General features: G+C 46.0%; 1 protein-coding gene across 6 annotated transcripts; it reads left to right on the plus strand.

Moving 5' to 3' along the window:
• The first annotated feature begins 445 nt into the window (after window positions 1–445).
• Window positions 446–27,242, plus strand: ZNF71 (zinc finger protein 71). Of its 6 annotated transcripts, none has more exons than XM_012465339.2 (4): window positions 446–488; window positions 7,680–7,765; window positions 17,686–17,812; window positions 25,082–27,242. In XM_012465339.2, the coding sequence occupies exons 2-4, from the start codon at window positions 7,733–7,735 to the stop codon at window positions 26,569–26,571; spliced, it is 1,650 nt and encodes a 549-aa protein (XP_012320762.2). In that variant the 5' UTR covers window positions 446–488; window positions 7,680–7,732; the 3' UTR covers window positions 26,572–27,242. The 6 variants fall into 6 exon arrangements, with proteins under 6 accessions (XP_012320762.2, XP_012320764.2, XP_012320765.2 ...); XM_012465341.2 differs by having other exon boundaries at window positions 464–589; XM_012465342.2 differs by lacking the exon at window positions 17,686–17,812 and having other exon boundaries at window positions 464–589.
• Window positions 27,243–27,643: the final 401 nt, after the last annotated feature.

The following is a 27,643-nucleotide window of genomic DNA, read 5'->3' on the forward strand; positions in this document are numbered from 1 at the left end:
TCCCTGACCTGTTATTTTCCCTCACTCTCTCCCCAGCCCTTCCTCCTTCTCCTCCTCCTTCCAGTCTCTCCTCCTTCATCTCTTCTTCCTCCTCCTCCCCATCTCTCCTCCCTTTCATGTCCTTTCCCCTCTATCTCTTCTCCCTATCCCTCCTCCCTTTCCATCCTTCTTCCCACTCCTCTTACTTCTCTATCTTTTCTTCCTCCTCGCGGCTCCTTTCCCTCCATCCTTCTTCCCACCCTTCCTCCCTCCGTCTCTCCTCCCTTTTCCCTGTCTCCTCCCCTTCAATACTCCCTCTCGCCCCCGCCTCCTTGGCCGCGGAGGCCTCTGGGAGATGAAGGAGCTCAGTTCGGCTCGGCCGAAAGGGCCCGAGGACAGGTGGCGCGCACAGGTTTCTGGGAAGCGTAGTCTAGCGCAGTCCGCGCAGGCGCACAGCGGCCGGGCGGACTTAGCGGGCGCGGTCATTGTCCTGGCAGAGCGGCGAGCGGGTGAGTGTGGCTGTGGGGTTCCGCCCACCTTCTACCTTTCCGGGGGCCGGACCCTGGCCCCGGGGAGGGCGCGGCCTGAGGGAGAGGGTGTGCAGGCCCAGGTACGGGGAGTGCAGGCTGGGTGCTGCTCCGGGGCGTGCGGCGCTAGGGAGGACTTACAGGCCGGGACCGAGGTGCGCTCGGAGAGGCGGAGCAGCTGAGGAGGGGGAGAGGGGAGGTTGAGGGGAGGCTGAGCAGCTGAGAGGCGGAGCAGCTGAGGGGCTGAGGGGCTGAGGGGAGGCTGAGCAGCTGAGGGGAGGCTGAGCAGCTGAGGGGCGGCTGAGCAGCTGAGGGGCTGAGGGGAGGCTGAGCAGCTGAGGGGCTGAGGGGAGGCTGAGCAGCTGAGGAACTGAGCGGAGGCTGAGGGGAGGCTGAGCGGCTGAGGGGAGGCTGAGCAGCTGAGGGACTGAGGGGAGGCTGAGCAGCTGAGGGGAGGCTGAGCAGTTGAGGGGAGGCTGAGCAGCTGAGGGGCTGAGGGGAGGCTGAGCGGCTGAGGGGCTGAAGGGAGGCTGAGCAGCTGAGGGGAGGCTGAGCAGTTGAGGGGAGGCTGAGCAGGTGAGGGGCTGAGGGGAGGCTGAGCAATTGAGGGACTGAGGGGAGGCTGAGCAGCTGAGGGGCTGAGGGGAGGCTGAGCAGCTGAGGGACTGAGGGGAGGCTGAGCAGCTGAGGGAAGGCTGAGCAGCTGAGGGGCTGAGGGGAGGCGGAGGGGCTGAAAGGCTGAGTGTAGGCTGAACGACCGACCGACGGAGGAGAGGTCGGGGCCAGGGAGGGAGAGGAGTGAGTGGGTTGGAGGTAGGAAAGTTGCGTGGAGACCAGGGCCCTCCTGGGGGGAGAGGTGGACTGTGTGAGAGACCGGCAGCGCTTATCATCCTGAGGATGAGGCTGTGTCTTTGTGGATATTGTAAATGTGTCTGTTTGTGTGTGTCCACGTGGGTCTGTATTTGTGTGTGAGACAGACAGTTTCGTCTTGAGGGTATGGCTGTGTCTGAATATTGATTGTGTGTGTGTGAGAGAGACAGAAGAGGAGGAGAGAGAGAGGGAGAGAGAGAAACTGCACTGTCGTCCAGAGGCTGCGTCTGTGAATGTGAATGTGTCCATGTGTGTCCATGTGGGGCGTGTGTGGTAATGTGTGTATGTGTTTGTCCCACTTCTTCAGAGTTTTGGTCTCTCTGTGGAGCTGTGTCTCTCTGGGTCTCTGTCTATGCTTGCGTGGCGATATCTCTGAGTGACTGGCTGTGTCCTTACCTTTGGTGGTGTTGATGTGTCAGCCTTGATCTCTGTCCATGGGTCTCTGTGTGAGGGTGCCCTCCGGGTGTCTAGTCTTTCCATTCATGTCTCTTGGCATGAGTGTAGGGGTGTGTCTCTCCAGGGGCCAGTCCTGTCGGGATCTTTCCCTATCTCTGTATGTCCACCTGTGTCTGAGTGTTTCTTGATGTTTGTGAGTGACTCTGTAGGGGTGGGTGCATCTGTGTGTTCCTCTTCCAAAGACTGAATGCCTGGATAAGGGGACCTACAGAGCCACTATTTTCTCACCCCACACTTCTCCTAATCTGCCCACCCGCAATTCCCTGGCCTCTTCCTGCCCATGAAGCCTCTGTAGGGGTAGGAGCCTGGGAGTGAAGAAGTTGGGGTGGGGGAGGGGCAAAGGAGGGCTATTTCTTCTGTCTCCTACAGGGTCTTCTTAAAGGGGGATCAGACTCCCAAAGGGTCTCTAAGCCCTACTCCGTTCTGACCAAGGAGAGGTTGACTCGTTCAGGGAATGTGTATGGAGCCAGTGCTGGCCATTTATACGTGTGTCAGTTACTCTGAGGTAGGGACCGTCATCATCCTTATCTTACAGTTAGGGAAACTGAGTCTCAGACTAAGTCAATCACCCAAGGCTACACTCAGGTGTCCAGGTTCCAGAGCCCCCACAATTAACCATCAGACAAATGGGAGATTCTTTTTTTCCTTTTCTGCTCAGCTGATACAAGATTGCAGGATTTTCCCCAAGGGAATCTCCCCTTGGAAACTATGGAAATGGGAGAAAGGAAGGAAATGCTGAAAAGCTCAGAGGAAGAAGAATCCAGATCTAAGGCCAAACTGGATTCAGCAGTCACGGCCGTGCTCTTGGGCAAGTCACTTCCAGGGCCGCTTTATGATTTTTAAGGGTACTTTGTCTTCATGGGCCCCTTGCCCCATTTTTATTTAAAGCACTAAAAATTACATTTTGTGATTTCATTAATAGGCAGACAAATATAGACTGAATTAGATTCACCTCTTTTCTTATGATTTTAAAAGAAATTAAGATCTTCCTATGGGTCCCTAAAGGTTTCATGGGCCCCAGGCTCTGTGCCTACTGGGTAAGTGGGCTCTGGTCACTGCTGTGATCTGGCAAAATGGGCCAGTGTTCTTGACCTCACAGCACAGAGGTGAAAGTCAGAGACTACTGATCTGCAAGGAATATGTTTTCTAAAATTCTGTTTCAGAAATTTGACAGCAATATGAGGTTTCTGTACCCAGGGAAACAATTCAAAGGAATAGAAAGAAAAAAGAATTAATAACCCCTACCTACTTCTCATTCCCACTCTATGCCATCCAGACACCCTCCCAGCCTTGTTCCATAGCCTTCCCCAGGCTGGAAAACACCGTACAGATGTGTCCACATCCACATGTGTTGGTTTGGTTTTTCACAAAGGGGCTGAAGTTAGGCATAAAATTGTGTAACTTGCTTTTCTCACTTAGTAAAACCAAAGACATGTCAACAGATGCAGAACTAACTCTGCTTTCTAGAGGTGACCTGATATTTCATACATGGAGACCCTACCATTTATTCCTTTAGTAATGTTTATTAATTTTGTTTTCCGGGTTTTTTTTTTGGCCTCTAGAAACAATGCTGCCGTAAATGTCTTCTTTTTCCTCTATGTAACTTTTACATAGAACATTTATTGCTGTGGGCAGATTCCCAGAAACAGGGTTGCTGGGTTATGGCATTTGTGTATTGCCAGCTCACTTTCCAGAAAAAAGTTGAGCAACTCACATTCCCTCACTAGTGTGTGAGAGGGCCTGTTCCTTTGAATCCTGGCCAGCACTAGAAGTTAGCTCATCTGTTCATTCAGCTTGCTGTCTAAGTGCCTCCTGTGTGTTAGACATTGTCCTAGATGTTGGAAATACAATCCAAAAATGATAATCCCGGCTCCCTGGGGGCTTATGTTCTCATGGAGGGAAGACAGATGACAAACTTGAAAACAACTGTTTTTAAAAAGACAGCTGTCAATAGTGATTTGTACTCCAAGAAAATAGACGGGGAGAGAGTTGCTGCTTGAGCTCAGGTTGTGGGAGGTGGAGGACTTCTCCAAGGAGGTAACATTTGAGCTGACTACAAAGCAGGGTCAGTCATAGGAGGACCATTCCCTGCAGAGGGAACAGAAGAAGCAAAGGCCAGGGGGCCTGGGGCCAAGCGTGTGAGAGGGAAGTAGGGGCAATGGAAGGGGAGAGACCATCAGGGGCACGTCGTAAGGGCTGTGTGGGCAGCAGTGAAGACTTTGGGTGATTTCCAATGGTGGGGGAAGCCAGCGAACAGTTTTGAAGAGTTTTAACCCAGAGGACATTTTCACTCAGTGATTACAGTTGGCCAGGTGTGGTGCCTGTTTACAGGTGTAAAGTGGTGGGAGCCCCAAGCCCACACCTTTGTGATCCTTTTGTTCTACAACAGGGCTTCTCAACCTCCACACTACCGACCTTTGCGCCTAATCATTCTTTGTTGTGGGGCCTGTCCCATGCATTGTACAATGTTTAGCAGCATCCCGGTCTCTACCCACTAAATGCTCATAGTATTCCCCTGCCAAGTTATGACAATTTGGCAGCGGTCTTCAGACATCTGCCAGATGTCTCTGGGAGGGCAAAATTGTTCCCGGTTAAGTACCATTGACCTAAAGTCTTCTGCCAACTTGGCCTTATATATATATGCCCCCCTGCAATTAAAATTACTTTTCACTTGTGGAAGTTGGGGCCATTTGGCCTAAGAAAGACTCTTCTTTGTCTTAGTCGTTCTTACACTTTAAGAGGTATCAGAATCACCTGGGAAACTTGTTTAGAAATACTGATTCAGGGGCTCTATCCAGGTAGTTTGATTCAGAGGATCTGGGGTGGGAGCAGGAATATATATTCTGAGTAATATTTTAGTAAACATCCCCAGTGATTCTGGTACTTTGAGAATTGGTGCACCAGCTAAAAGAATATTGTGTTGGAGATGACTAAGGTTTTTCTGGGTGATCCTGAAGGGTTAGAGATGTATAGATGCATGTTTCTATTTATAGCAGAAGAAAAACTCATTTTCAGTCAGAGGTGTTGGTGGCACGGGTTGTGAGCTCTCCTCATGATGGGAGAAGCCAGGACTGAGCCAACATGTCTCAGACTCCAAGAATTGTCCTAACCTGTGCCCTGGATCCTGTTTTTCACTTTGCCATTTACTTGAACTGACTAACTGATATCGTTTTTAAATTTAAATCAACTTAGTTAAAAAGGACATTCTGTGTGACTGCTGTAAAAAGAAGCTGAGTTTTGCTGTAAGAAGGAAAACGAACATTAAAACAAATGGAAATAAAGCCAGGTAGTTCTAAGGAGATGTTATGGTCACCCTAAGTTTGGGGCCTGAACCCTGCTTTTCTTTTAAATTTTAATTTTTAATTTTTGTGGTTATGTAGTGGTTTTGTATATGTATGGAGTAAATGAGCTATTTTGACACAGGCATACAATGTGTAATAATCACATCAGGATAAATGGGGTATCTGTCACCTCAAGAATTTATCCTTTCTGTTACAAACAATCTGATTATACTTCTAGTTATTTTAAAATGTATCATTAAATTATTATTGATCATAGTCACCCTGTTGTGCTATCAAATACTAGGTCTTATTCATTCTTTGTGTTTTTTTTTTAATATCTGTTAGCCATCCCCACATTCCCCCTACCCCTCCACTACCCTTCCCAGCCTCTGGTTTCTTCATCATTCTAGTCTCTATCTCCATGAATTTAATGTTTTAATTTTTAGCTCACACAAGTGTAAGGCTAATGGGCCCCACTGGGTCATGGGGTGTCCCTTATGCTGTGCTGAGGTTCAGGATCTGAGAAGTAAAGAGACAGGACACTGAAGAACTAGAAAAGAGCAGCTGGACTCAGGGGGCCATGCCACCTATGAGCAGAGACAGGTGAGACCCCTAACGTCCAGAAGCGTCTGTATTTATTGGGTACAAGGAAAGGGGGCAGGGTCGTGAGTGAGGTCATCTATAGGCTTAATGATAGGGCATACATAATCACTTGAGTAGCATGGGGGCCACCCCATTAGGTCACCTGGGCAGAGAGGTGGGCCGTGTGCAGTAGGGGGCCGTGCCTTGCCCACTAGCATCGGGTCATGTACAGAAAAGGGGTCCACCCCCATTAGGTCACTAAGGCAAGGAGGTGGGCTGTGTGCAGCAAGTGTCGTGCACAACACTTCTTATTTGGGGGCTGGAGACTTCAAAGGATTTCTAATAGAAGGATACTATAAGCCAATGCGGTGGGAGCTGACAGACTTGTGCTCTTCTCTGAGATATTTATGGGAGGATGAATTGAGCTAGCATGGAAGCAAGAAAAGGCTGACAGGGTGTACAGCTGCTGTGACCCGGTCACACCAGAGGGGTTCTTCTCCCTCAGTTATTTGTGGGATCTCAGGCCTGAGGCCTGCTTTCCACAGGAACTGGTTGTAAGGTACTACAACTCCTTTATCAGGAGGGGAGGCTCTTGTTCCAAGCCTGCCATGCAGCGTATGCCCTTTCAGGCAGGGACACCACCACCTGGACCTTTGGTTCTTGTCCTGGTCTGGCTGTTTTCCCATGTGCTTGCTTCTACTCTGTGACTGCTCTAGGCAGTCCTCCTACTACAAACAACTATGTAGTTATATAGAAAGATTATATAAATCATCACTAAATGTGTTGATACAGCTCTGACTACAATACCTATATGATTATATAGAATATATATATGATTATATAGACTATAATATTTATATGACTATATAGAAAGATTATATGGAACTAAGTATGCTAGATATAAGTACTAAGTATTATTATATAAGCTAGATAGATGTAAGCAGTAAGTTATACTTCAGGCACTAATTCTGTAAACTAATATAAGATTATATATAAGGGATTATATAAAGGAAATAACTGAGTAATAACACTATAAACTAAGATATTCTTCAGGCTCTAATTGTGCCTGGGGTTTGCACAGCTCTCCTTCCTCAGTGCTCATGTGGGGGGTTACCTCCACACAATTATGTGAGAACATGAGAAATTTGTCTTTCTATGCCTGGCTTATTTCACTTAACATAATGACCTCCAGTTTTATGTATGTTGTTGCGAATGACAGGATCTTATTTTCCTGCTTTTCTTTTGTTTCAAGGAGTGAGTAAGGGGTTGCAGGGATGTTAAGATACACTAACAGTCACTTGAGACTTTCTCCTGAGCTTGTCAGGAGAACTAGAAGAGAATTGAGCCAGGATGCATTTCTCCAGGCAAATCTGGCTCTGAGAGACACATATCTGCTATTTGAACCTCATGGTAACCCCATGAAGCCTGGGGGAAGCACCCAAAAAGGCCACAGGTGGTGCTGGGTCCTATCAGTGGCCTCCGTCCAGCACTCACACTCAAGGAGGGATTTGGGCAGGGCCACTGGGAGCGGGCAGGGTGTCCTGTGGCCCTCAGCAGCATGTGGGAATGTGAGTGTATGTGTGTTGGGAGTATCTGTAGGATGCGCATGGAAGTGCATTTGTGAGGCACCATAGCCTACTGGCTAAGCATGTGGATGGACCCAGACATACTCTGCTTGACTCCAGTCCCAGCTTTGTAATCTTGAGCAAATGGTTTATCTCTTTGGACCTCAGTCTCCTCATCTGTGAAATGGGTGGGTAGAATTAGTGCCTACCTTCCAGGATGGTTGCAAGATCAAGTGAGATACATTCATCAAGTTCCCTGCATGCAGTAAGCCCTGTAAATACTCACTGTTGGTGTGTGTGTATATGTGTCTGTCTGTCTCTGCTTGTCTCTCAGTGGGTGTGTGTCTGTCCCATTTGCATTTGTGAGGCCAGCCCAGGTCTGGTCTCTAAGCATGCCTTCCTCTCTCCTCTCCCTACAGCCGTGTTGGCTCTCCCCAGGCCTGTCTTCCTGTTCACCTTGGGCAGGAGAGGGATGGCTGCTCAGCTGCTGACTGATGAGGTGCTGGTGAGTCACGTTGCCCTGTCACTCTCCTTTCCAAAGGCTGGATTCCTGCCTTTGGGTGAGCCTCTGCCACTCGAACCCTCTCAAGGGCCCCCAGTCCCATCTCCTGGGGCTACGTCTGCCCTGATAAGGAGGGCCGTGCTTACAGATGATGCTGACCCTGGCTGTGGGGTCAGTTTTGGGGGACAAGGAAGCTTTGGAATGGGCAAACTAGCTCTCTGGGCTCTCAGGAGACACAGGTGGGTACCTGCAGCAAGTGGTGGTTTAGACATATGACACTGAGTGCCAGCCCGGGCAGGACCATGCTGGACATGTGACCTTTAAAATGGGCAAACACACTAAATGCTCTTTGTGAATGCCCACATGTGGGATGAAAGTACAGAAGCTTATGAGAATGAGGCCCACAAATTCACCCATGACTTTACCCCAAAAGATAATCACTCTGGAATGTTTCAGTCTGGCTAAGCAATTTTAATATTAAAGAGTCCTTTTTCATCAGAGATCTCATCCTAAGCATTTCTCCACATCATTAAAAACTCCTTTGTAACATCCATTTTAATGACCACATAAGAGTGTCGTTCAGTGGCCATACCCTGTTTTACTTAATAGTTCCTCTGCTGTTGCACCTTTATTGGTTTCCAAGTATTCTTTTCTGATTATAAATAGTGTTGTGAGGGACACTGGGCATAAATCTTCCCCTGTGTCTTATATGATTTCTTTAGGAGCGATTCCTTGAAGAGGAACATTGGGTTGAGTATTTTTGAGACCTTTGATATTACTTTCCAAATCGATTATGGCGCTATGTATTCCCACCAGCCTGTCTGAGTGGGTCTCCGCTGGTTTATATGGCTGTTGTCAGGCTTTTATTCTGCATGTTGGATATATTTAGATTGGTGCAATATTGCACCATGATAATAAATGACAAATGGATATAAATGACAAATGCTATAAACCATGAGCCTGATAGGGGACAAGTGGTGCCAAGTGATCTCTTTCTGAACAGCATTGTTTGTATCATTAGTGAAGTTCAAGTCTTAGAAAATGTTTACTAGCCATTTCCGTGGGCAGGGAAATGATACGTCTTGTGCTTTACCAGTCTACAGGAATCTGAGTATGCTTTAAATGTGTATGTGTAAATATTTGTGGCAGATATTCTTCCCAGATTTGCTTTTCGTTTTTTATTTTACTTTATTTTTTCTGTATGAAAGCATTTCATATTTTAAAAATCAAATCTGTTGGTTTCTCCCACTGTGGTGTCTTTCTTCATCTTTAAACTGCTCCTCCATCCAGAGGTCAGATAGCAGCTTTATTTTCTTCCTTTTTACCATTTATCATTTGAATGTTCGCAATGAATGTTTGAATCTACCTGTAATTTATTTTGCTATATAAATGTGTCAGCTGACTTATTTGGGAGCTTTGGTTTATTCAGTCTTCATTTATTTGATACCTTTGTTGAGGTAACACATCATGTACCACGAAGTGTATAATTCATTGATTTTGGGTAGATTCATAGAGTTGTATAACCATCACCACAGTCAATTTCAGAACATTTTCGTCATGCTGAAGGAGCTGAGTACCCATTGGCACTGATTCCCAGTTTTCCCCATCAATCCGCGGCCCCTGGCAGCCAGTAGTCAGTTTTCTGTCTCTGTGAATTTGACTATTCTGGACATTTCAAATAAATGGAATCATACACCGTGTGGTCTTTTGTGACTGGCTTCTTTCACTCAGCATATTTGCAAGGTTCATCCATGTGGTACCACATGTAGGGCTTCATTCCTTTTTTTGATTGAGCAATATTCCACTGTGTGGTTATGCCACAGTTTATTTATCCTTTCATTAGTTGATGGACGTTTGGGTTGTTTTCACTTTTTGGCTATTATGAATAATGCCGCTATGAACATTCATGTATAAGTATTTGTTTGAACCTGTGTTCTCAGTTCTCTTGGATGTGTACCTAGAAGTGGAATGTTGGGTCATATGGTTAACTCTGTTTAACTATTAAAGGAACCACCAGACTGCTTTCCTACATGATTGCACCATGATATCTTCATTTTTATCTCATCTGTGATTCTTGTCTCGAGTTCTTCTTTTACCTACGTTACTTAGAAAGATTTGTTGATTGTTTTTATTTCAACCGGGTTGAGAGTTTCGGTTTAAGTTTGTTTTTTCACAAATTACTACTAGTGTAATTACATTACGATTTTTTAAAAAATTGAGCCTGTCTGATTTGAGCTTTTTCGAGTTTTCCCTGTGAAATGGTTTGTGTCATTAGACGGGAAACAGAAAAAGATGGAGTACTAGAAAGAGTGGCCTTGGACACGTATGTGCAGAGAACTCAGAGGCCCTTTGTAGCAATTCTGTTTCAACATGATGGGCTCCCAGACCTGGTAGGCTGTGTTCTGTGTCTTAGCACGACTCTGGTGCCAGCCTGGGCTTGGTGCCTGGAGATTGCTCAGTGAATATTTATTGAGTGAATTAGGTGAATGTACTTAGGGAAGACTTCCAGAAGGAATTGTTAAATTACAGTTTTGTAAAATAAGTAAATATAGAGGTGAAAGGGAACTTTTGGAGGTAATGGATCAGTTTACGGCCTTGATGGTGGTGATGGTTTCATGGGTGTATATGCATCCCCAAACTCATCAAGTTATGTACATTATTAAATATGTACAGCTTTTTGTATGTCAGTCACACTTCAATCAAGTGGTTTAAATTAAAAAAAAGAAGGAATTATTAGCTGGGCTGGCTGAAAGATATATTGGGCCAAAAGTCAAATAATATCATATAATATAAGGATCTGTAATTGTATATAAGATATATATTAAATATCAAAATGAAATAATAGCAAGAGTTAACATTTACTGAGAGCTTCCTCCATCATACGAGGCACTGTGCTGGGACCATACCTGTACACATTTAACCTCATGACCCTGTGGAGGGGGACATTGTTATCAGAAAGCCGGCTTCACCTATGAGGCTCAGAAAGAGAAAGAGTTGTCTAAGGAAATACAGCTCGTGAAAGGCAGAGCCAGGATTCTGTCGCAGAGTGTGGTCCCTGAGCCCACACTCTGAACCAACACCCCAACTGCTTTCTATCAAAGGTGAGCCCTCAGGCAGAGGAGGCTATCCTAAGCCCAAGCCCCAGAAGGGCACCCTGGGACCATGAAGGGACTAGCCAGTGGGGGTAAGGCCTCCCCTTGGGATTCAACTGGTGGTGGGGAGACTCAGTATGCTGGAGAGAGCCCGTGAGCTCTGGGTGTCAGTAACAATAGCTGGAAGTTACTGAGTGCCTGCTGTATGCTATACACTACCATTCTGAGTGTCTTACATATATAAGTGGGCAGGTGGGGCCTGTGACAAATTGGAGCTCTCTTGCCCCACTCAGCTCTAGTCTAAAGTGACCAGATATTCTAGTGCTTAAAGAGAAACTAGAAATTCATTTTCTTGGCAAATTGTGGATTTTTTTCCTGTGAGTAACAATTAAAAACAATTTTTTTCCTATGAGTAATAAAAACAATTTTCAAACCCCCATAGGGGCAAAATAGAAATGTGTGCAGCTGGCTTCAGGCCCAGGAACATCTCATATGTGGTACCCACTCAGAGCTCCCATTCTTTCCTTGTGCCATGGAGGTTGTCCTACTGAATCAGTTCAGAACAGCAGGTCCCTTTGTAGGACACAATAGGTGTCTCATTACTCACATGCCATGCTGTGAGGAAGCCCAACCAGCCATAAGCAAAAGCCGTGTGGAGAAAAAGAGACGCCCACCAAGGCCTTAGCTGTGCCATCCACATCAGCTCAACTGACAGACATGTTGGCAAAGAAACCAGTGGACTACTCTAGCCCAGCTGCCATTCAACGGCCACCACACAAGAGATGCCAGGTAGGAACTGCCCAGCTGAGCCCGTCAACCCCAAAATAGTAATAAATTGTTGTTTTTGAGCCATGACGTTCTGAAATGGCTGCTACTCAGCAAAATATAACTGGATCAGAAATTTAATCTGTGGCTGTGACTCAAGATCTTCATGTTGCAGACTCATGCATGGATGATGCAATCAGCCAGCAATAATGCGAGACGTGCAGGCCTTCACCATGCTAGGGACAAGGTTGACTGTCAGTAGCTTCAAGATCATTCATGATCTATCTGGAAGAGAAGCACCAGCTGGTACACTCTGTGATGTTTATTCAACTGTCTTGTTTACAGGCAAAGGACATACTATCCATCTCAGGGTCTGATCCAAACAAAACTGCTCCTTGGCCGTGATGCCAGCTTGATTGGTATTATATGTGAATGAAACCATCTAATATTGGGGCTGAGAGTTGAACTGACTGGGTTTAAAATGCTGCCACTCCCATCTGGGTGACCTCTTGTGCCTCAGTCTCCCCTTTGGAAAAGAGATGAGCTCATAAAAGTGCCTACCTAGTAACGTTGTTTTAAAGATTAAGTGAGATGATACGTCCAATGGGCTTAGAACAATACCTGGCAGATAGTATGTGCTTAATGAACATTAGTTATTTTTATCAATATTTACTAATGAATTAGTGAGGAAGAAACCTGGTGCCAATATCATATCTGTCTTATTCACAGTTGTATGCCCAGTCCCTGGTGCATAGCAGACACTCAATAAATATTGGTCAAATGAATACATAAATGGGTGAAGTATCACTCTCTGTGTTTCCAGGAACCATCAATGAACATATTTAGTGTATGTCAGAATATGTATTAGATGCTATCGACCTAGAATTCCTGTTTGGGGGTAAAAATTCAACCATACTTTTCTGATAGCCCAGAAAAAAAACCACCAGTTAAATTTCTGATCCAGTTATATTTTGCTGGGTAGCTGCCATCTCAGAACTTAATGGCTCAAAAACAATTTGTTACTATTTTGGGGTTTCTGGGCTCAGCTGGGCAGTTCCTGCCTGGCACCTCTCGTGTGGTGGCAGTTGGATGGCAGCTGGGCTGGGGTAGTCTGCTGGCTTCTTTGCTCACGTGTCTGTCTCTTGAGCTGGTGTGGATGACACATCTGAGGCCTTGGTGGGCATCTCTTCATTTAAATCATGGAATCAGGCAATATTTTAACTTCTGTGTCCGGTGCTTCCACCTTTTGGCAACTGTGAATAGTGCCTCCATGAACATGAGAGTGCATATAACCTTTCCTTGGAAGTGACACCACACTACTTCTGCTGTATGCTCTTGTTCACACAGAATCACCCTGGCACAGCGAAGGGGCCACATAAGGCTGTGGATACCAGGAGCTGGGGATCATTCGGGGCCATCTTGGAGGCTGCTAACACACACACACACACGCACACACACACAACATGAAAATATTCACAGTGTCACTCCTCTGATACAGCTGCTGTCCACATTTTGATACATTTCCTTATGTCTTTTTCCTGTGTATTGTTTTCATGTGGTTGGGATAAAGCGGTATTTATAATTTTGAAAACCCAGAAGCAACTCTACATGGGAAAGCTCTGCATAATCTTTTAATGAAAATAGCTGTATAATCAGCCATGGGAGTGGGCTATTATTTAATGAATCCCGTGCCATGGGTTTTATGGTGGTCCAAAGGCTTGACCATATAAATAAGATGGAATGGACATCTTTGTGCAATTTGCCCAATTTTTGGATTATCTTGTTGGGATAGATTTCCAGAAATAAAATGTCTGGACATTTTAAAGACATAAAATGTATAATATTAACCTTTTAATTGAACAAAATAGGTACAGTGCACCTATTTGAAAATTAGTAAACTGGAAAATGAATTCTCTCACTCTCCTGCCCCATACTGAAACCACTGGCATCACCTGCTCTTACCAGATTCATTTTTGGTTAAGAGCTTTATTGAGGTGTAATTCACGTATCATAAAATCCACCCATATAAAGTAGATGTGTTAACATCTAGTGCTTTTTAGTTTATTTACAGAGTTATGCAACCAACACCACAATATTTTAGAAAATTTTTATCATCCTTGTCCATTGGCAGTTGGCAGTCACTCCCAATTTCTCTCCAACCCACCTTCACCCCCGCCAGGCAACCATTAATCTACTTTCATTCTATTTTGCCTATTCCAGACATTTTATAGAAATGAGGCATCCAGTGTGGTCTTTGTGTCTGGCATCTTTCACTTGGTATGTTTTCCAGGTTCATTCATGTAGCATGTGTCAGAACTGTCATATGGACGAGCCACATTACTTATGCATTCGTCAGTAGATGGACATTTGAGTTGTTCCTGCTTTGGGACTATTGAAAATCACATTGCTATGAGCATCAGTATGTAGTTTTTGTGTGGCATTATGTTTTCATTTTTCTTAGATATCTACCGAGAATGGAAGTGCTAGGTCATAAGGTGACTCTGTGTTTAGTCACTTGAGGAACAGCCAGACTGTTTTCCAAAGCACCTGAACCATTTTACATCCCCACCAGCTGTGTATTCTTACCAGTTTCTTTCAATCACTTCATAAAAAAGTCTGCGCCTGCATAGGCACATATGTATAAATGTCTCTTAGTTATTTCCTTTTATGGAGATGTTAACAAACTAGACACACTATTCTGGGCACTGATTTTTTTTTCATGTAACAGTGTATTCAGAAGATTATTCCACATCTGCAGCCAAGGAACTGCCCCCTTTTTTTGTTATAGTTGTGTGTATTCCACTGTGGTGGATTCGCTGACCTAATTTATCCAAACCCCTACTCATGACCATTTGGGATGTGTTCAGTCTTTTTGCTTCTTCATATGGTGCTGTAATAAATATCCTTATACATATATGCTTGTGCATGTATGTTAATATATCTGAATTAGTCTAAACTGTTCAAAATAATTTGAATATTAGTTTTGATAGATTTTGTTGAATGCCACTCCATAAACATTTTATCAGTCTGTTCTCTGAGTGGTGTCAGAGAGGACTGTTTGAGGATGTGAGTTTGAGAGAGTATTTCCTTTTGAGAGGTTGTTTCAGTGTTTTTCTGTCTGTGACTGGTGTATTTCACTGAGCATCATGTCCTCAGGGTTTACCCATGTTGTAGTATGTGTCAGAATTTCCTTCCTTATTAAGTCTGAATAAGATTTCATTGTATATGGAGACCACATTTTGTTCATCTTTTCATCTGTCAGTGTACACGGGTTGTTTCCACCTTTTGTCTACTGTGAATAGTGCTGCTAGGAACATGGGCATGCAAATACAGAGTGCACTTGTAAAGTTCTAAATTAGATTCTGTCCCTCTCCTGCTCAAACCTTCCAAAGAATGCATAAGAAGGAGCCAGCTTAGGCCAGACCTGAAGGAAGAGCATTCTGGGCAGAGGGAACAGCTAGTTCAGGTGCCCCGGGGTAGCTTCAAGGAGAGCAGGAAGGCTGGCAGGGCTGGAACAGAGCACAGGGACAGAGCCGGTGTGGGGATAGGGTGGGGGTCAGAGGTCAGAGTCAGGACTACATGTTTGGGCACCACAGGTTTTCATTACTTACCCCTCTGGCTGGTTCATGAGAGGCAGCAGCCTGCAAGGATGAGGACTCGGGCTCTGGAGACAGCCCATGGGGTTCAAAACCTGGCTGTTCCACTCATTAGCTGTGTGTCCTGGTCCAGGAACCTACCCTCTCTGTGCCTCAGTTTCTTTATCTCCACCTTCCAACCTCCCTCCACTGCCCCCTATTGACACAGCTTCACAGGGAGCAGCTGCTAAGACAGAAACACCACCAGATCGCAGTCAAAGCCCGCAGATATCTGTGCAGAGTGTGGAAGGGGGCTTTGGGGATGAAAAACAAACACTTTTAAACAGGTATTATTATTATAATGTTAGCCCCTGCCCCGTAGGTCTGTTTTGAGTTAATAATGAATCAATATGTGTGAAGCACGGTATTTGTTTTTCAAGGCTGCTGTAAATAAGTATCACAGATTGAGCAGCTTAAACAAAGGACATTTATTCTGTCACAGTTCTGGAGGCTGGAAGTCCCTGATCTGAGTATCCGTGGACCACACTCCCTTTGAAGGCTCTAGGGAAGGCTGTTCCAGGCCTCTCTCCCACCTGCTGGCAGTTCCTTGACTTGCAATGGCATAACTCCACTCTTCTCACACCTTGTCCTTGTGTGCTTGTCTGCATCTATCCAAATGTTTCCTTTCTGAAATGCAAATTAAAACCACAGTGAGATACCACCTTACCCCAGCAAGGATGGCCATTATTTAAAAGTCAAAAAACAATAGATTGGCGTAGATGTGGTAAAAAGGGAATGCTTATACACTACTGGTGAGAATGTAAATTAGTACAACTTCTTTGGAAAACAGTATTGAGGTTTCTCAAAGAACTAAAAGTAGATCTACCATTTGATCCAGCAATGTCACTACTTGGTGTCAACTCAGAGAAAAATAGGTAATTATATCAAAAAGACACCTGCATGTGTATGTTTATTGCAGTGCAATTCACAATTGCAAAGATATGCAGTCAACCTAAGTGCCCATCAACCAGTGGCTAAAGAAAATGTGATACACACACACACACACACATAATATATATATATCACATTTACACACATCCACACATACATACACACACACCATGGAAAACTACTCAGCCACAAAAAGAATGTCTTTTACAGCAACTTAGATGGAACTAGAGGCGATTATCCTAAGTTAAGTAACTCAGGAATGGAAAACCAAATGCTGTGTGTTCTCACTTACAAGTGGAGTTAAGCTGTGGATATACAAAGGCATACTGAGTCGTATAATAGATTTTCAAGATTCAGAAGGGGGTAGGGTGGGAGGGGGTAAGGGATGAAAAACTACATATTGGGTATAATGTACAGGACCCAGTTGATGGGTGTACTGAAATCCCAGACTTTACCACTGTATAGTTCATCCCTGTAACCAAAATCACCTATACTTCTAAAGCTATTGAGATTTTAAAATTGTAAAACAAACAAATTTCCCCTTTCTATAAAGACATCAACCCTGTTGGATTAGGCCCGCCCTCCCTCCACTCCAGGATGACCTCATTTTAACTAATTACATCTGCAGCAGCCCTGTTTCCAAATAAGGTCATATTCTTGAGGCCTTGAAGGCTGGGACATCAACATATGAATTGGTGAGTAGTGGGGTGTCTGATTCAACCCGAACCAACCACTAAGAGTAGTACCTGGCACACACAGCTGCTGCATAGTGACTAGTGTTGCTTACCTCCTCATCACCATCCACCCTGCTCTGCCAGGTTCTTTCAGTCCACAGGCCACAGCCACCACAAAGCACTGCTCCTTCCACGTGGACTTCTCTCCATTCCCCAGCAGTCTAATCTGCCTTTTAAGCTTCGGGTCTTCATCCAAGCTCTCTTCCCTACCCAGAATCTCCCCCTAAAGACCCAACCACCAGTTTTCTTCACAGACTACTCAAAGTCTTCCTGGGCACCCCCTTCAGCTGGCATTACTCAGGCGCCTGGAGACCTTTGTTCATACCTTCATGATTGCATTTACCAAAGTACATGTCTTAGTCTGCCTTTGCCATGAGGAACTAGTTCTTGAACCTTTTGTGTCTGTATCCCAGCACTGGGTTTGCTGCCTGGTGCTTAGTAGGAGCTCAGAAAAGTTAGTTGTGCCCCTGGATTCCATCTGGGGCTCTGCCTTTGCTGTGCTCCTAATTTGTTGATTCATTGGGTTAGGCTCACTTTGCCTTCGGTTCCTTTCCATCTGGTTCTCAGATCTGTGACCTTCTGTTCCAGAATGTCTCATATGGGATTTATTTCTCTGTCAGAGTGCCAACCCAATATAACTAGATGCAGAGAAAACTGAGTGACCCCTTTAGAACCCTGCATCTTACTGAAATCACTTCAGATACATCCCATCTGCCTCCCCTAAATCTTCTTGGCTTTTCTGGCCATTCCTCCAGGCCTCTGTAAGGAGAGCCCTGCGATGAGCGGATGTGGGTTTCCTCTTACAGGAATCAGTGACGTTCAGGGATGTGACTGTGGACTTCACCCAGGAGGAGTGGCAGCAGCTGGAGCCTGCCCAGAAGGACCTGTACAGGGATGTCATGCTGGAGAACTACAGGAACCTGGTCTCACTGGGTAAGGGGCAGCTTCGTTGAGTTACTCATCATTGGCCCATAACTTCAGGACCAGAAATAAATTAAACAAACAAACAAAAAAAGATCAACAGATCTGACTACATGGAAAGTTTTAAAATTTGCTCTACTTGAAGCTAAAAATAAAGTTGACAGATGTGGGAAATAATATTTCTCATGGGTATAACATTCAAAGGGTCATAATTATATAAGCAGCTCCTGGGAATAAGAAAAAGACTAAGTGAATGATAGAAAAATGGACCAAACTTATGAGCTGGTGATTCATAGATGTAGAAATACACAAAGTTACACTTTATAAAAGTTTTTTAAACCTTACTCTAGAGACATACAAATTGAGATACCAGCAGTTTTTGCCCATGAGGCGCACAAAGACCAAAAAGCATAATAGCCTATATTATGAGACTGTAGGGGAAAGGACTGTCATATTAGGGGTATAAAGTTGGGACAGGTCCTCTGGAGGATAGCTTGGCCAAGCAAATATTGAAGGATTCCATTTTTAGAGATCTGCCCTTTAGAAATTCTCACGTAAGTATGTGAAATTTTCCATGGGAAGAAAAATAAAGGAAAACTACCTAAATGCCCAGCTATATAAGACTGAACGTATCAAAGTATCCATATGATGGAAACCAGGCAGCTCTTCAAAGCTGAGGACTGTTTGTAGGCACAGCCATGAAAAGATATCCCACAACATACTGTTAGGTGGAAACACTCACTTTTGGAATTAGAGTATCGTCCTATTTCTTTAGCAGCTTTTTTGGAGGTATCGTTGACCTGTAATTAACCGCACGTATTTAAAGTGAAGAGTTTGATGCCTTTTGACATAGTTTTTACCCAGGAAACTATCACTGTGATCAAGATAATGCACATATCCATCACCCCCAAGAGTTTCCTCATACCCCTTTATCACCCCCTTCCCCTTCCTCAGTCCCCATCCCCAGGAAACCACGGGTCTGCTTTATGTCACTGTAGTTGAGTTTCCATGTTCTCCAATTTTATAGACATGGAATCATACAATATGTACTTTTTCTTTTTGGTCTGACTTGGCATGATTTGAGATTCACCCATGTCATTGCATGTATCATAGTTCATTTATTTCTGTCTCTGTGTATTATTATTCTACTGTATGGGTATGCCACAATTTGGCCATTCGCCTGGTGATGAACATTTGGGTTGTTCCTAGTTCTGGGCTATTACAAATAAAGCTGCTGTGAACATTTGTGTACGGTTCTTTGTGTAGACATTTGCTTTTCCTTCTCTTGAGTAGAAAGTCTGGATCACGTGGTACATGTATATTTAACTTTTTTAAGAAACTGCCAACCTGTTTTCCAAAGTGATTGTGCTATTTCACATTTCCACCAGCAGTGCACAAGCTTCATTCCAATTGCTTTATCTTTTAAATGTAGCCTTTCTTGTAGGTATGTAGTCGCATCATGCTGTGGTTTTCATTGATATTGACCATCTTTTCGTGTGCTTATTTGTTGTCTGTATATTCTCTTTGGTAAAGTATCCGTTCAAGTCTTCTGCCTGTTTTGTTGTTGTTGTTGTTGTTGTTTTTCCACTGGGTTCTTTATTATTGAAGTTTGAAAGTTCATTATACTTGATACAAGTTTTTTAAATCAGATATATGCTGTGCATATATTTCCTCCCATTCTGTGGATTGTTTTCACTTTCTTGATGGCATTGTTTCTGACTCTGAAGTTTTAAATTTTGATGTAGTCTGATTTATCTATTTTTCTGTTGTTCTCGTTGCCTGCATTGTTGGTGTTATATCTGAAAAACCTAACCCAAAGTCGTGAAGATTGATTCCTATGTTTTCTTCTAAGGTTTTATTGGTTTAGCTCTTCCTTGAGGTCTTTGATCCATTTTGAGTTAATTTTTGTGACTGTCATTCCTTTGCATGTGAATATCCAGGTGCCCCAGCACAATCTGTTGAAGAACAGAAGTTTTTAATTCAATGAAGTCCAATTTATCAATTTTTTGGTTTTCACATCATTTGTAAGAAATCTTGGCCTATCCCAAGGCCTCAGAGGTTTTCTTCTATATATAGTTTTAGGTTTTACACTTTGTTCTTTGATCCATTTAGAGTTGATTTCTTAATATGATGTAAAGTATTAATCCAAGTTTATTGGGGGATGGGAGGGCAAATGTATGTCCAGTTGTCCAGCATCGTTTGTTGAAAGGACGACTTTCTCCAATGAATTGCCTTTGCATTTTTGTCAAAAATCAGTAGTTCATACAAGTGTGGGTCCAGTTCTGAATTCTGTTCTGTCTACCTGTTCGTCTGCCTTTGCACCAATTCCAAGGAATGTCGTCCTTTCAGATCTTGCTCTTATGACTTGCGCTCAGTCTAGAAAGACATTCTCTACAAGGCCATTCTGGGTGTTCTGCCTAAAGCCCCATTAATGACAAGGTTTTACAGTCTGACTGGTAGGGGAAGCACTGTTCCCAGCCCTGTGTCAGCTCTGGGCACTGTTTTCAAATCCTTTCAGATGGTTTTTTGCTGTGTTGGGTAGTTTCTTTACATGCACCTTTTGACCAATACTCTGCTGAATACTAGAGGGAGTTCCTTGCAGGTCTTCAGAACACTCTCTGTGCAGCTCATTCCCCTCTAGTCTCTCCTGGGAACTCTGTCTGCCTTGGTCTCTCAATTCCATCTCCTCAACCTGGGGAGTCTGCCAGACTGTGCCTCAATTTCCCTTTCCTTTGTCAGAGCCTGGAAACTTCCCAGGCTCTGGGGCAGTCGTAGGACCCACCTTGTTTGACTTTCTTTTCTCAGGGATTGTTGCCCTTCATTGCCTGATATTCAGTGTCTTCACAGCCGTTGTTTTATATATTTTGTTTTAGGCTTGAGGGAATCTCATCCTTTTTACTCTGTCTTGGACAAAAGCCCCATTTGGGAGAAAAAATGTGTGTGTGCATGTACAGGTGTGTTGTATGTATTTTTTTTTAAGATATGTGTCCGAGGGGAGTCTAAAGTAGAAACCAAACTGTTAACTCTGGTGAGTGAGATTACAGGAGACTTCCTTTTTTTTTTTTTTTTTTTGAGACAGAGTCTTGTTCTGTCGCCCAAGCTGGAGTGTAGTTGCACAATCAAAGCTCACTGCAACCTCCACTTCCCAGGTTGAAGCGATTCTCCTGCCTCAGCCTCCTAGGTAGCTGGGAATACAGGCATCTCAGCTTCCCAAGTAGCTGGGATTACAGGCACCTGCCACCACACACAGCTAATTCTTGTATTTTTAGTAGTGACAGGGTTTCACCATGTTGGCCAGCTGGTCTCAAACTCTTGACCTCAAGTAATCTGCCCGATTCAGCCTCCCAACGTGCTGAGGTTACAGAGACTTCCATTTTCTCCATTACTGTTTTGGTATTTGATGTTTTAAAAACAAGTGTGAATTACTTTGTAATCAGAAACAAGCATAGAAAGACAGAAAATGGAAAAAGAAACTATGAAAGACAAGAGATTTAGCAATGTGAAGAAAGAATGCACCTACATTTGTATCAAAAGGAATGAATAACATTTTGTACATTAACGGCTTTTGGCCAAAGTGCCCTCTGCAGAAGCTTGGGACGTCTCCCATGACAGTGGCCATGCCATCAGACTTCCTGCTCTTTTGCTGACCTGATTAGAGAAAAGGTGTGGTGGGGTAGTTTTAATCTGGGTGGCATGGAACTGTGTTTTCACAGCTGTCATGGTTGAGCGCTGAGTGTTTGCTGTTTGCGGATGATCTCTACTGCAGGGCTTTAACCTGTGAAAGGGAGGTGGCTTCCTTCCCCCTGTCCCTCTACTAGTATTCTGCCCCCAGCTCTCGTGATTTCTTGAGGTAACGTTCACTCTGGGAGACTTCCAGCTGTATTCGCAACCAAGACCCCTGGTCCCCTCCAATCGCTGTCAGCTCATATTCCGGAGCATCTCAGACCCCATCCGACCCAAACCAAATTCGCCGTCACCCTTGGAGACAGCGTTCTCTCCACTGAGTCTAGACCCCACACTGCCATCTGTGCCAACATCTGGGCATTGTGCCACACCCTGACTGAGGTCTCTAAACCACGATCATTCTCCTGCATTAAGTATTTCTCAGCTCTTTTCCTCTGAGATGGGAAAAGCGATGCGTGACAATATAGTCACTCCTCAGGAGCCACAGCTTGGGGCCACATATCCAGGGCTTGGATCCTAGCCGCACCTCAGGTGTATTATGTACCCTCGAATACATATCTGACTCCATTCTTGGAACCTCTGTTTCCTCGTCAGCAAAATGGGATGGTCATGACTGTCCACTACTGTACTTAACTCATGTATGATTGTAAGGGTCTCTAGAGATCCACGCAGATTGCTCAGCATTGTGCCAGGCATGTTGCCAGTGCTCCATAATCGCTCACCTGGTGCCTTCCTTGTGTAGGCTCTGTGGGAGCTTGCAAGGCCCTTGCCTGTGGTGGAGCTGACTCCTCCTGGGAGCTGATAATAAACAGATCAAGGGACAGGCAGAGAAAAATGGCCCCAGGCCACTGAGTGTTCATACAGAAATGGGCAGGAGGACCTTCCTTCCTTACCTAGGGTGGATTGGGAAGGCTCCTGTGGAGGAGTGGGAAACAGTCCTGAAGGATGAGAAGGACATCCATGGCAGGTCCGCAGCACAGCGGGTGCAGAGGCCCTGAGGCAGAAAGAGCTTCACACGGACAAGAGGGAGAGCATGGTATTGAAAAATGAGGGAGAGAGGGTGGGCAGGGGATGACTCAGGCAGGCGGGCTGGTTGCTGAGGGCCCTGAGGCTGCTGGAAGGTGCTAGCTTCATTCTCAGTACAGTAGGGAGGCCACGGGAGGGCTTGATCTGACTCCTCAGAAGACCCTACTCCCGGAGGAGTGGAGGACACATCACAGAGGTGAACATGGGGTGGAGAGGACAGGTAGGAGCTGCTGTTGCATTTCAGGCAAGGACCCTTGGTGGCCAGCCGGATCTTTGTCAGTGGGGACAGGGAGATTTGGTCTGATTCAGGCTGTTTGTGCACAGCGATGCTTGCTAGCAGTCAGGACAGTGGGAGGAAAAGGGTAAGTCGGGGTGTCTGCAAAGTCTCTCTAAAACGATTTTTTAATGTTATATTTTAAAATGTGAAAAAATACACAGGACATAAAATTTACCATGTTAACCATTTTTAGGAGTACAGTCCAGTGTATTCACAACCAGCCACACCAAAGAAGTAGGAAAGGGGCAGGAGAAATGCCTTAAGGACATCACCATTTTTGTGTAGCCATCACCACTGTCCATCCCCAAAACTCTTTTCATCTTCTGTAAATGAAACTCTATCCCACTCCCAACTCCCATTAATCACCAACTCGCATCCCACTCCTCAGCCCCTGGCATCCTCTGTTGTACCTTCTGTCTCTGGGAATCCAACCTCCAAGTACCTCAGATGAGTGGAATCACATAGTATTCATCCTTTCATGTCTGAGTTATTTTACTAAGTCTTTTTGATGGACTTTGCTTTTTAAAAAAAGATTTTGGTGGGGAAACTCTGAAATCCCAAGTTTCCTATCAGATGTGTTAGGCTTGGGCTATCCAGTTGAGATGCCAGGCTTCCTTGAACATTTTGGTCGTAGCCCAGAAAGCAGGTCTGGGCTGGAGGTGCATGTTTGGGCAGTATCAGCCTGTGGATAACATTTAGACCCAGATTGACTTAGTGTGGCTTTGAAGGCCCAGTGTGATTCAGGAGAGGGGTCTCAAACTCAGGTGGCCTCAGGGACTACCAGGTGGATCATTTATGTGGGGGAGGGGACAGCTGCACCTCACCCAATGTCTTGTCACCCATAAGAATGAGGCTCCATGTGGCCATATCTTCATGTCTTTTATGAGCTAGCAGCCACATGGACATCAATTTTTAAATGTTGGGAATGAATCCCATGATGCAGAATCTAGACTCCGGAGAGCCGACCTGGGCTAGATATTGAGTTTTAGAAATGAACAGAATACACATGGAAGGTGATTGAAGCTGTGGGCACGGAGGTAGTTAGCCAGGGAGAGGTGGATAGGCAGAGAAGAGGGGCTGAATCCAAGCTCCACAGAATTCCTGCCACCCAAGAACCAGGCAGCAGAGAGGGATGTGCCAGGGCAACATGAGAGGTCCTGTGGGTATGAACACTCTTTGTGATGAGGCTGAGAAGAGGGCCAAGGTGTGGGAGGGCTGGGGCCAGCCAAGGCAGGTGTGTGATAAGCTAGCAGGAGCAGGAGCTCCAGCCAGGAGAGGGGATCTTGATCCAGCAACCCTGGGGCAGCTACATCAAGAGAAGTGGGAAAGGGGCAGGAGAAATGCCCAACTTGTCTCGCCTTTCACTTCCAGTTTCCTGCCTTTGGCCAAACACACAGGAAGCCAGTGGGCAAAGTCAGCATCCTGAGTACAGGGCAGGTCAGAGAAGGGTGGAGAATGGAAAGTGGGTTGAGGGAGTACAGAATAACCAGCACAGCCCATTTAAATGCTAGCTTTTTGTTTATTTATTCTTTTTCTTTATTTTTTTCAATATTTATTAATTTAGAGACAGGGTCTCACCCTGTCACCCAGTCTGGAGTGCAGTGACGCAATCATAGCTCATTGCAACCTCGAATTCCTGGGCTGAAGTGATCCACCTCGGCCTCTCAAGTAGCTGGGACAATAGGCATGTGCCACCATTTCCAGCTAATTTTTTAAAAACATTTTAGTAGCGATGGGGGTGTCTCACTATGTTGCCCAGGCTGGTCTCAAGCAGTCCTTGCCTCAGGCTCCCAAAATGTTGGGATTACAAGCATGAGCCACTGTGCCTAACCATCTTATTATTTCTGATAAGAACATGCTTTGGGTAGCATGACTGGTTGTGGACGTGCAGGATGCAGTGAGGAGGACCCTGCAAGTCAGGAGCCAGGTGCAGTCATTCCTGCTCAAGTTTGCAGAGCCTGCAGTTTGTTTCCTGCAAGCCTGGGTCACTGCTGTAGTTTCTCTCTAGGTGTGCCCTATCCAAGCGCCTGGTGCCCCTTTCATCTCTCTTCTGAAGGGACGTTGGTTCTCCATGCTCACCTCCTGTGTTGACTCTGCCTTATAAACCACATTGGCCTCAGTTCCACGTCTCCCTCCTCCCTCGCTCTCTGATCCAAGGCTCTTATTTGCTAACTCGCTCCATGCCGTCGGACTCATTGTGGTCAGTTTCATTTGTTCCTTCCCGCTATGGAAATTCCCCACTCCCAGCATCTTTAACTACATATATTTGCATCTTCTGTTTTTGTTTTTTTCAGACTGGGAGACTAGACCTGAAATGAAAGAGTTGGATCCAAAAAATGACATTTTGGAAGACAAGCCTTCCGTTGTTGGGGTGGCCATGGGAGGACCCACGAGGAACAGTTCCCAAGGTCCTGCCTCAGAAAGAGCGTGGGAACCAGGCAGTTGGCCAGGGAGGCCGCAGGGAGATGCGGGGGTGGAGTGGGAGCCATTGGGAATGCCCCAGGGGAACAAACTCTTGGGGGGCTCAGTACCTGGATATCATGACCTGAGGGCATTTGCCAACCAAAGCGCTGTCCTGGTCCCACCACAGCCATATGACCCCACGGAAAACGGGGCCTGTCCACCCGTAAGGCGTAGCAAGAACTTCTCCAGCACTTCAGACCTCAGTAAGCTCCCCATGCACTGCGTGGAGAAGAAATCCTATGACTGCGGCGAGTGTGGCAAGGCCTTTGGCCGAAGCTCGTCCCTGATAAAGCACCAAAGGATCCATACGGGGGAGAAGCCGTTTGAGTGCGACGCCTGTGGGAAGCAGTTCATCGAGCGCTCCTCCCTCACCATTCACCGGCGGGTGCACACGGGCGAGAAGCCCTACGCCTGCGCGGACTGCGGCAAGGCCTTCAGCCAGCGCATGAACCTCACCGTCCACCAGCGCACGCACACGGGCGAGAAGCCGTACGCTTGCCACGTGTGTGGCAAGGCCTTCCGCAAGACCTCGTCCCTCACCCAGCACGAGCGGATCCACACGGGGGAGAAGCCCTACGCGTGCGGGGACTGTGGCAAGGCCTTCAGCCAGAACATGCACCTCATCGTGCACCAGCGCACGCACACCGGGGAGAAGCCGTACGTGTGCCCCGAGTGCGGCCGGGCCTTCAGCCAGAACATGCATCTGACGGAGCACCAGCGCACGCACACGGGGGAGAAGCCCTACACCTGCCAGGAGTGCGGCAAGGCCTTCAACAAGAGCTCCTCGCTCACCCTGCACCAGCGGAACCACACCGGCGAGAAGCCCTACGTGTGCGGCGAGTGCGGCAAGGCCTTCAGCCAGAGCTCCTACCTCATCCAGCACCAGCGCTTCCACATTGGCGTGAAGCCCTTCGAGTGCAGCGAGTGCGGCAAGGCCTTCAGCAAGAACTCCTCGCTCACGCAGCACCAGCGCATCCACACCGGCGAGAAGCCCTACGAGTGCTACATCTGCAAGAAGCACTTCACGGGGCGCTCGTCCCTCATCGTGCACCAGATCGTGCACACCGGCGAGAAGCCCTACAAGTGCGGCGAGTGCGGCAAGGCCTTCAGCCAGAGCGCCTACCTCATTGAGCACCAGCGCATCCACACGGGCGAGAAGCCCTACCGCTGCGGCCAGTGCGGGAAGTCCTTCATCAAGAACTCGTCCCTCACCGTGCACCAGAGGATCCACACTGGCGAGAAGCCCTACCGGTGTGGCGAGTGCGGGAAAACCTTCAGCCGCAACACGAACCTGACGCGCCACCTGCGGATTCACACCTGAGCGCTCGGTGCAGGGCTCGTCTTGGCACCAGATGCTCGCCTGATCAGCGCTGTGAGAAGTTCTTCCTTGCGGTGGGGACTCAGGGTCAGGGGAGCTCAGGGGCCGGGGGGTTGTGGAGCGGCTGTCCGATCACACGTGCCCCCTCCTTACTGGGCCTCAGAAAGCAAGCCCCTCAGTGTCTGACGTATCTGGGGACACTTCAAGTTTCACTGTAGCTGAGCCATGGCTGCTGGTAACAGACATCATGGTTCCAGATTAGCCCTCTGAGTAACTGTCCTGTGAGCTTGGACAGGTCACACTGGCCTCCATATCTGTTCCTCCACATCTGTTTCTTCAACGGCCAAGTGGAGGTGGTGGGGAGGGAGGTGGCCTCATCAGGTGAAACTTGAACCGTCTCTCCCTTTGTTGGATACACCCTGGCATCCAGATGCAGCTTGTCACCATCTGCGTTTTCTCGGTGGGTTGGGAGCCTGCGGGCCTTTCTATCCCTCCACCCACCATTTCCCTGCAGCATGCACTGGAATACACCAGTTTGCCAGTTGTTTGTGAGGGGAGAGAAATATTTTTTCAGAGTTAGCAAATAACAATAACTACTGCTTTGAATGCCAAAGTTTCTTAGAGTGGTCTGTTACATTTTTTTAAAAAATAAAACTTTTAATTAAGGGACACCATGTCATTTTAAACAGTCTTCTGTTTTGACTAGTTGTCTGGTCAAAATCGGCTTCAGTGATTGTGGGGGGATCAAGAGGGAAAAGAAACAGCAGCAGATTTGATATTCAAGATTAAATGTGCATGGATTCAATAAGTATACACATCTGAGCACAGACTATTTTTATAGCTATTTTTGCAGCTAAATGTGAAGGCAACTGTCTTAAGTCCCTTCATGCTGCTGTAACAAAAGACCTTAGACCAGGTAATTTATAAACAATAGAAATTTATCACTTATGATTCTGGATGCTGGGAAGTCCAAGATCAAGGCTCTGGCAGATTTGGCGTCTGATGGGGTATGTTCTTCGTAGGTAGTGCTTTTATGTGTGTCGTCATGTGGTTGAGAACGTAGACTTCCTCAGGC

This window comes from Aotus nancymaae, unplaced genomic scaffold (assembly GCF_030222135.1).
Source record: "Aotus nancymaae isolate 86718 unplaced genomic scaffold, 86718_ANA_hifiasm-v0.15.2.pri h1tg000069l, whole genome shotgun sequence".
Classification (NCBI taxonomy): Eukaryota; Metazoa; Chordata; class Mammalia; order Primates; family Aotidae; genus Aotus; species Aotus nancymaae.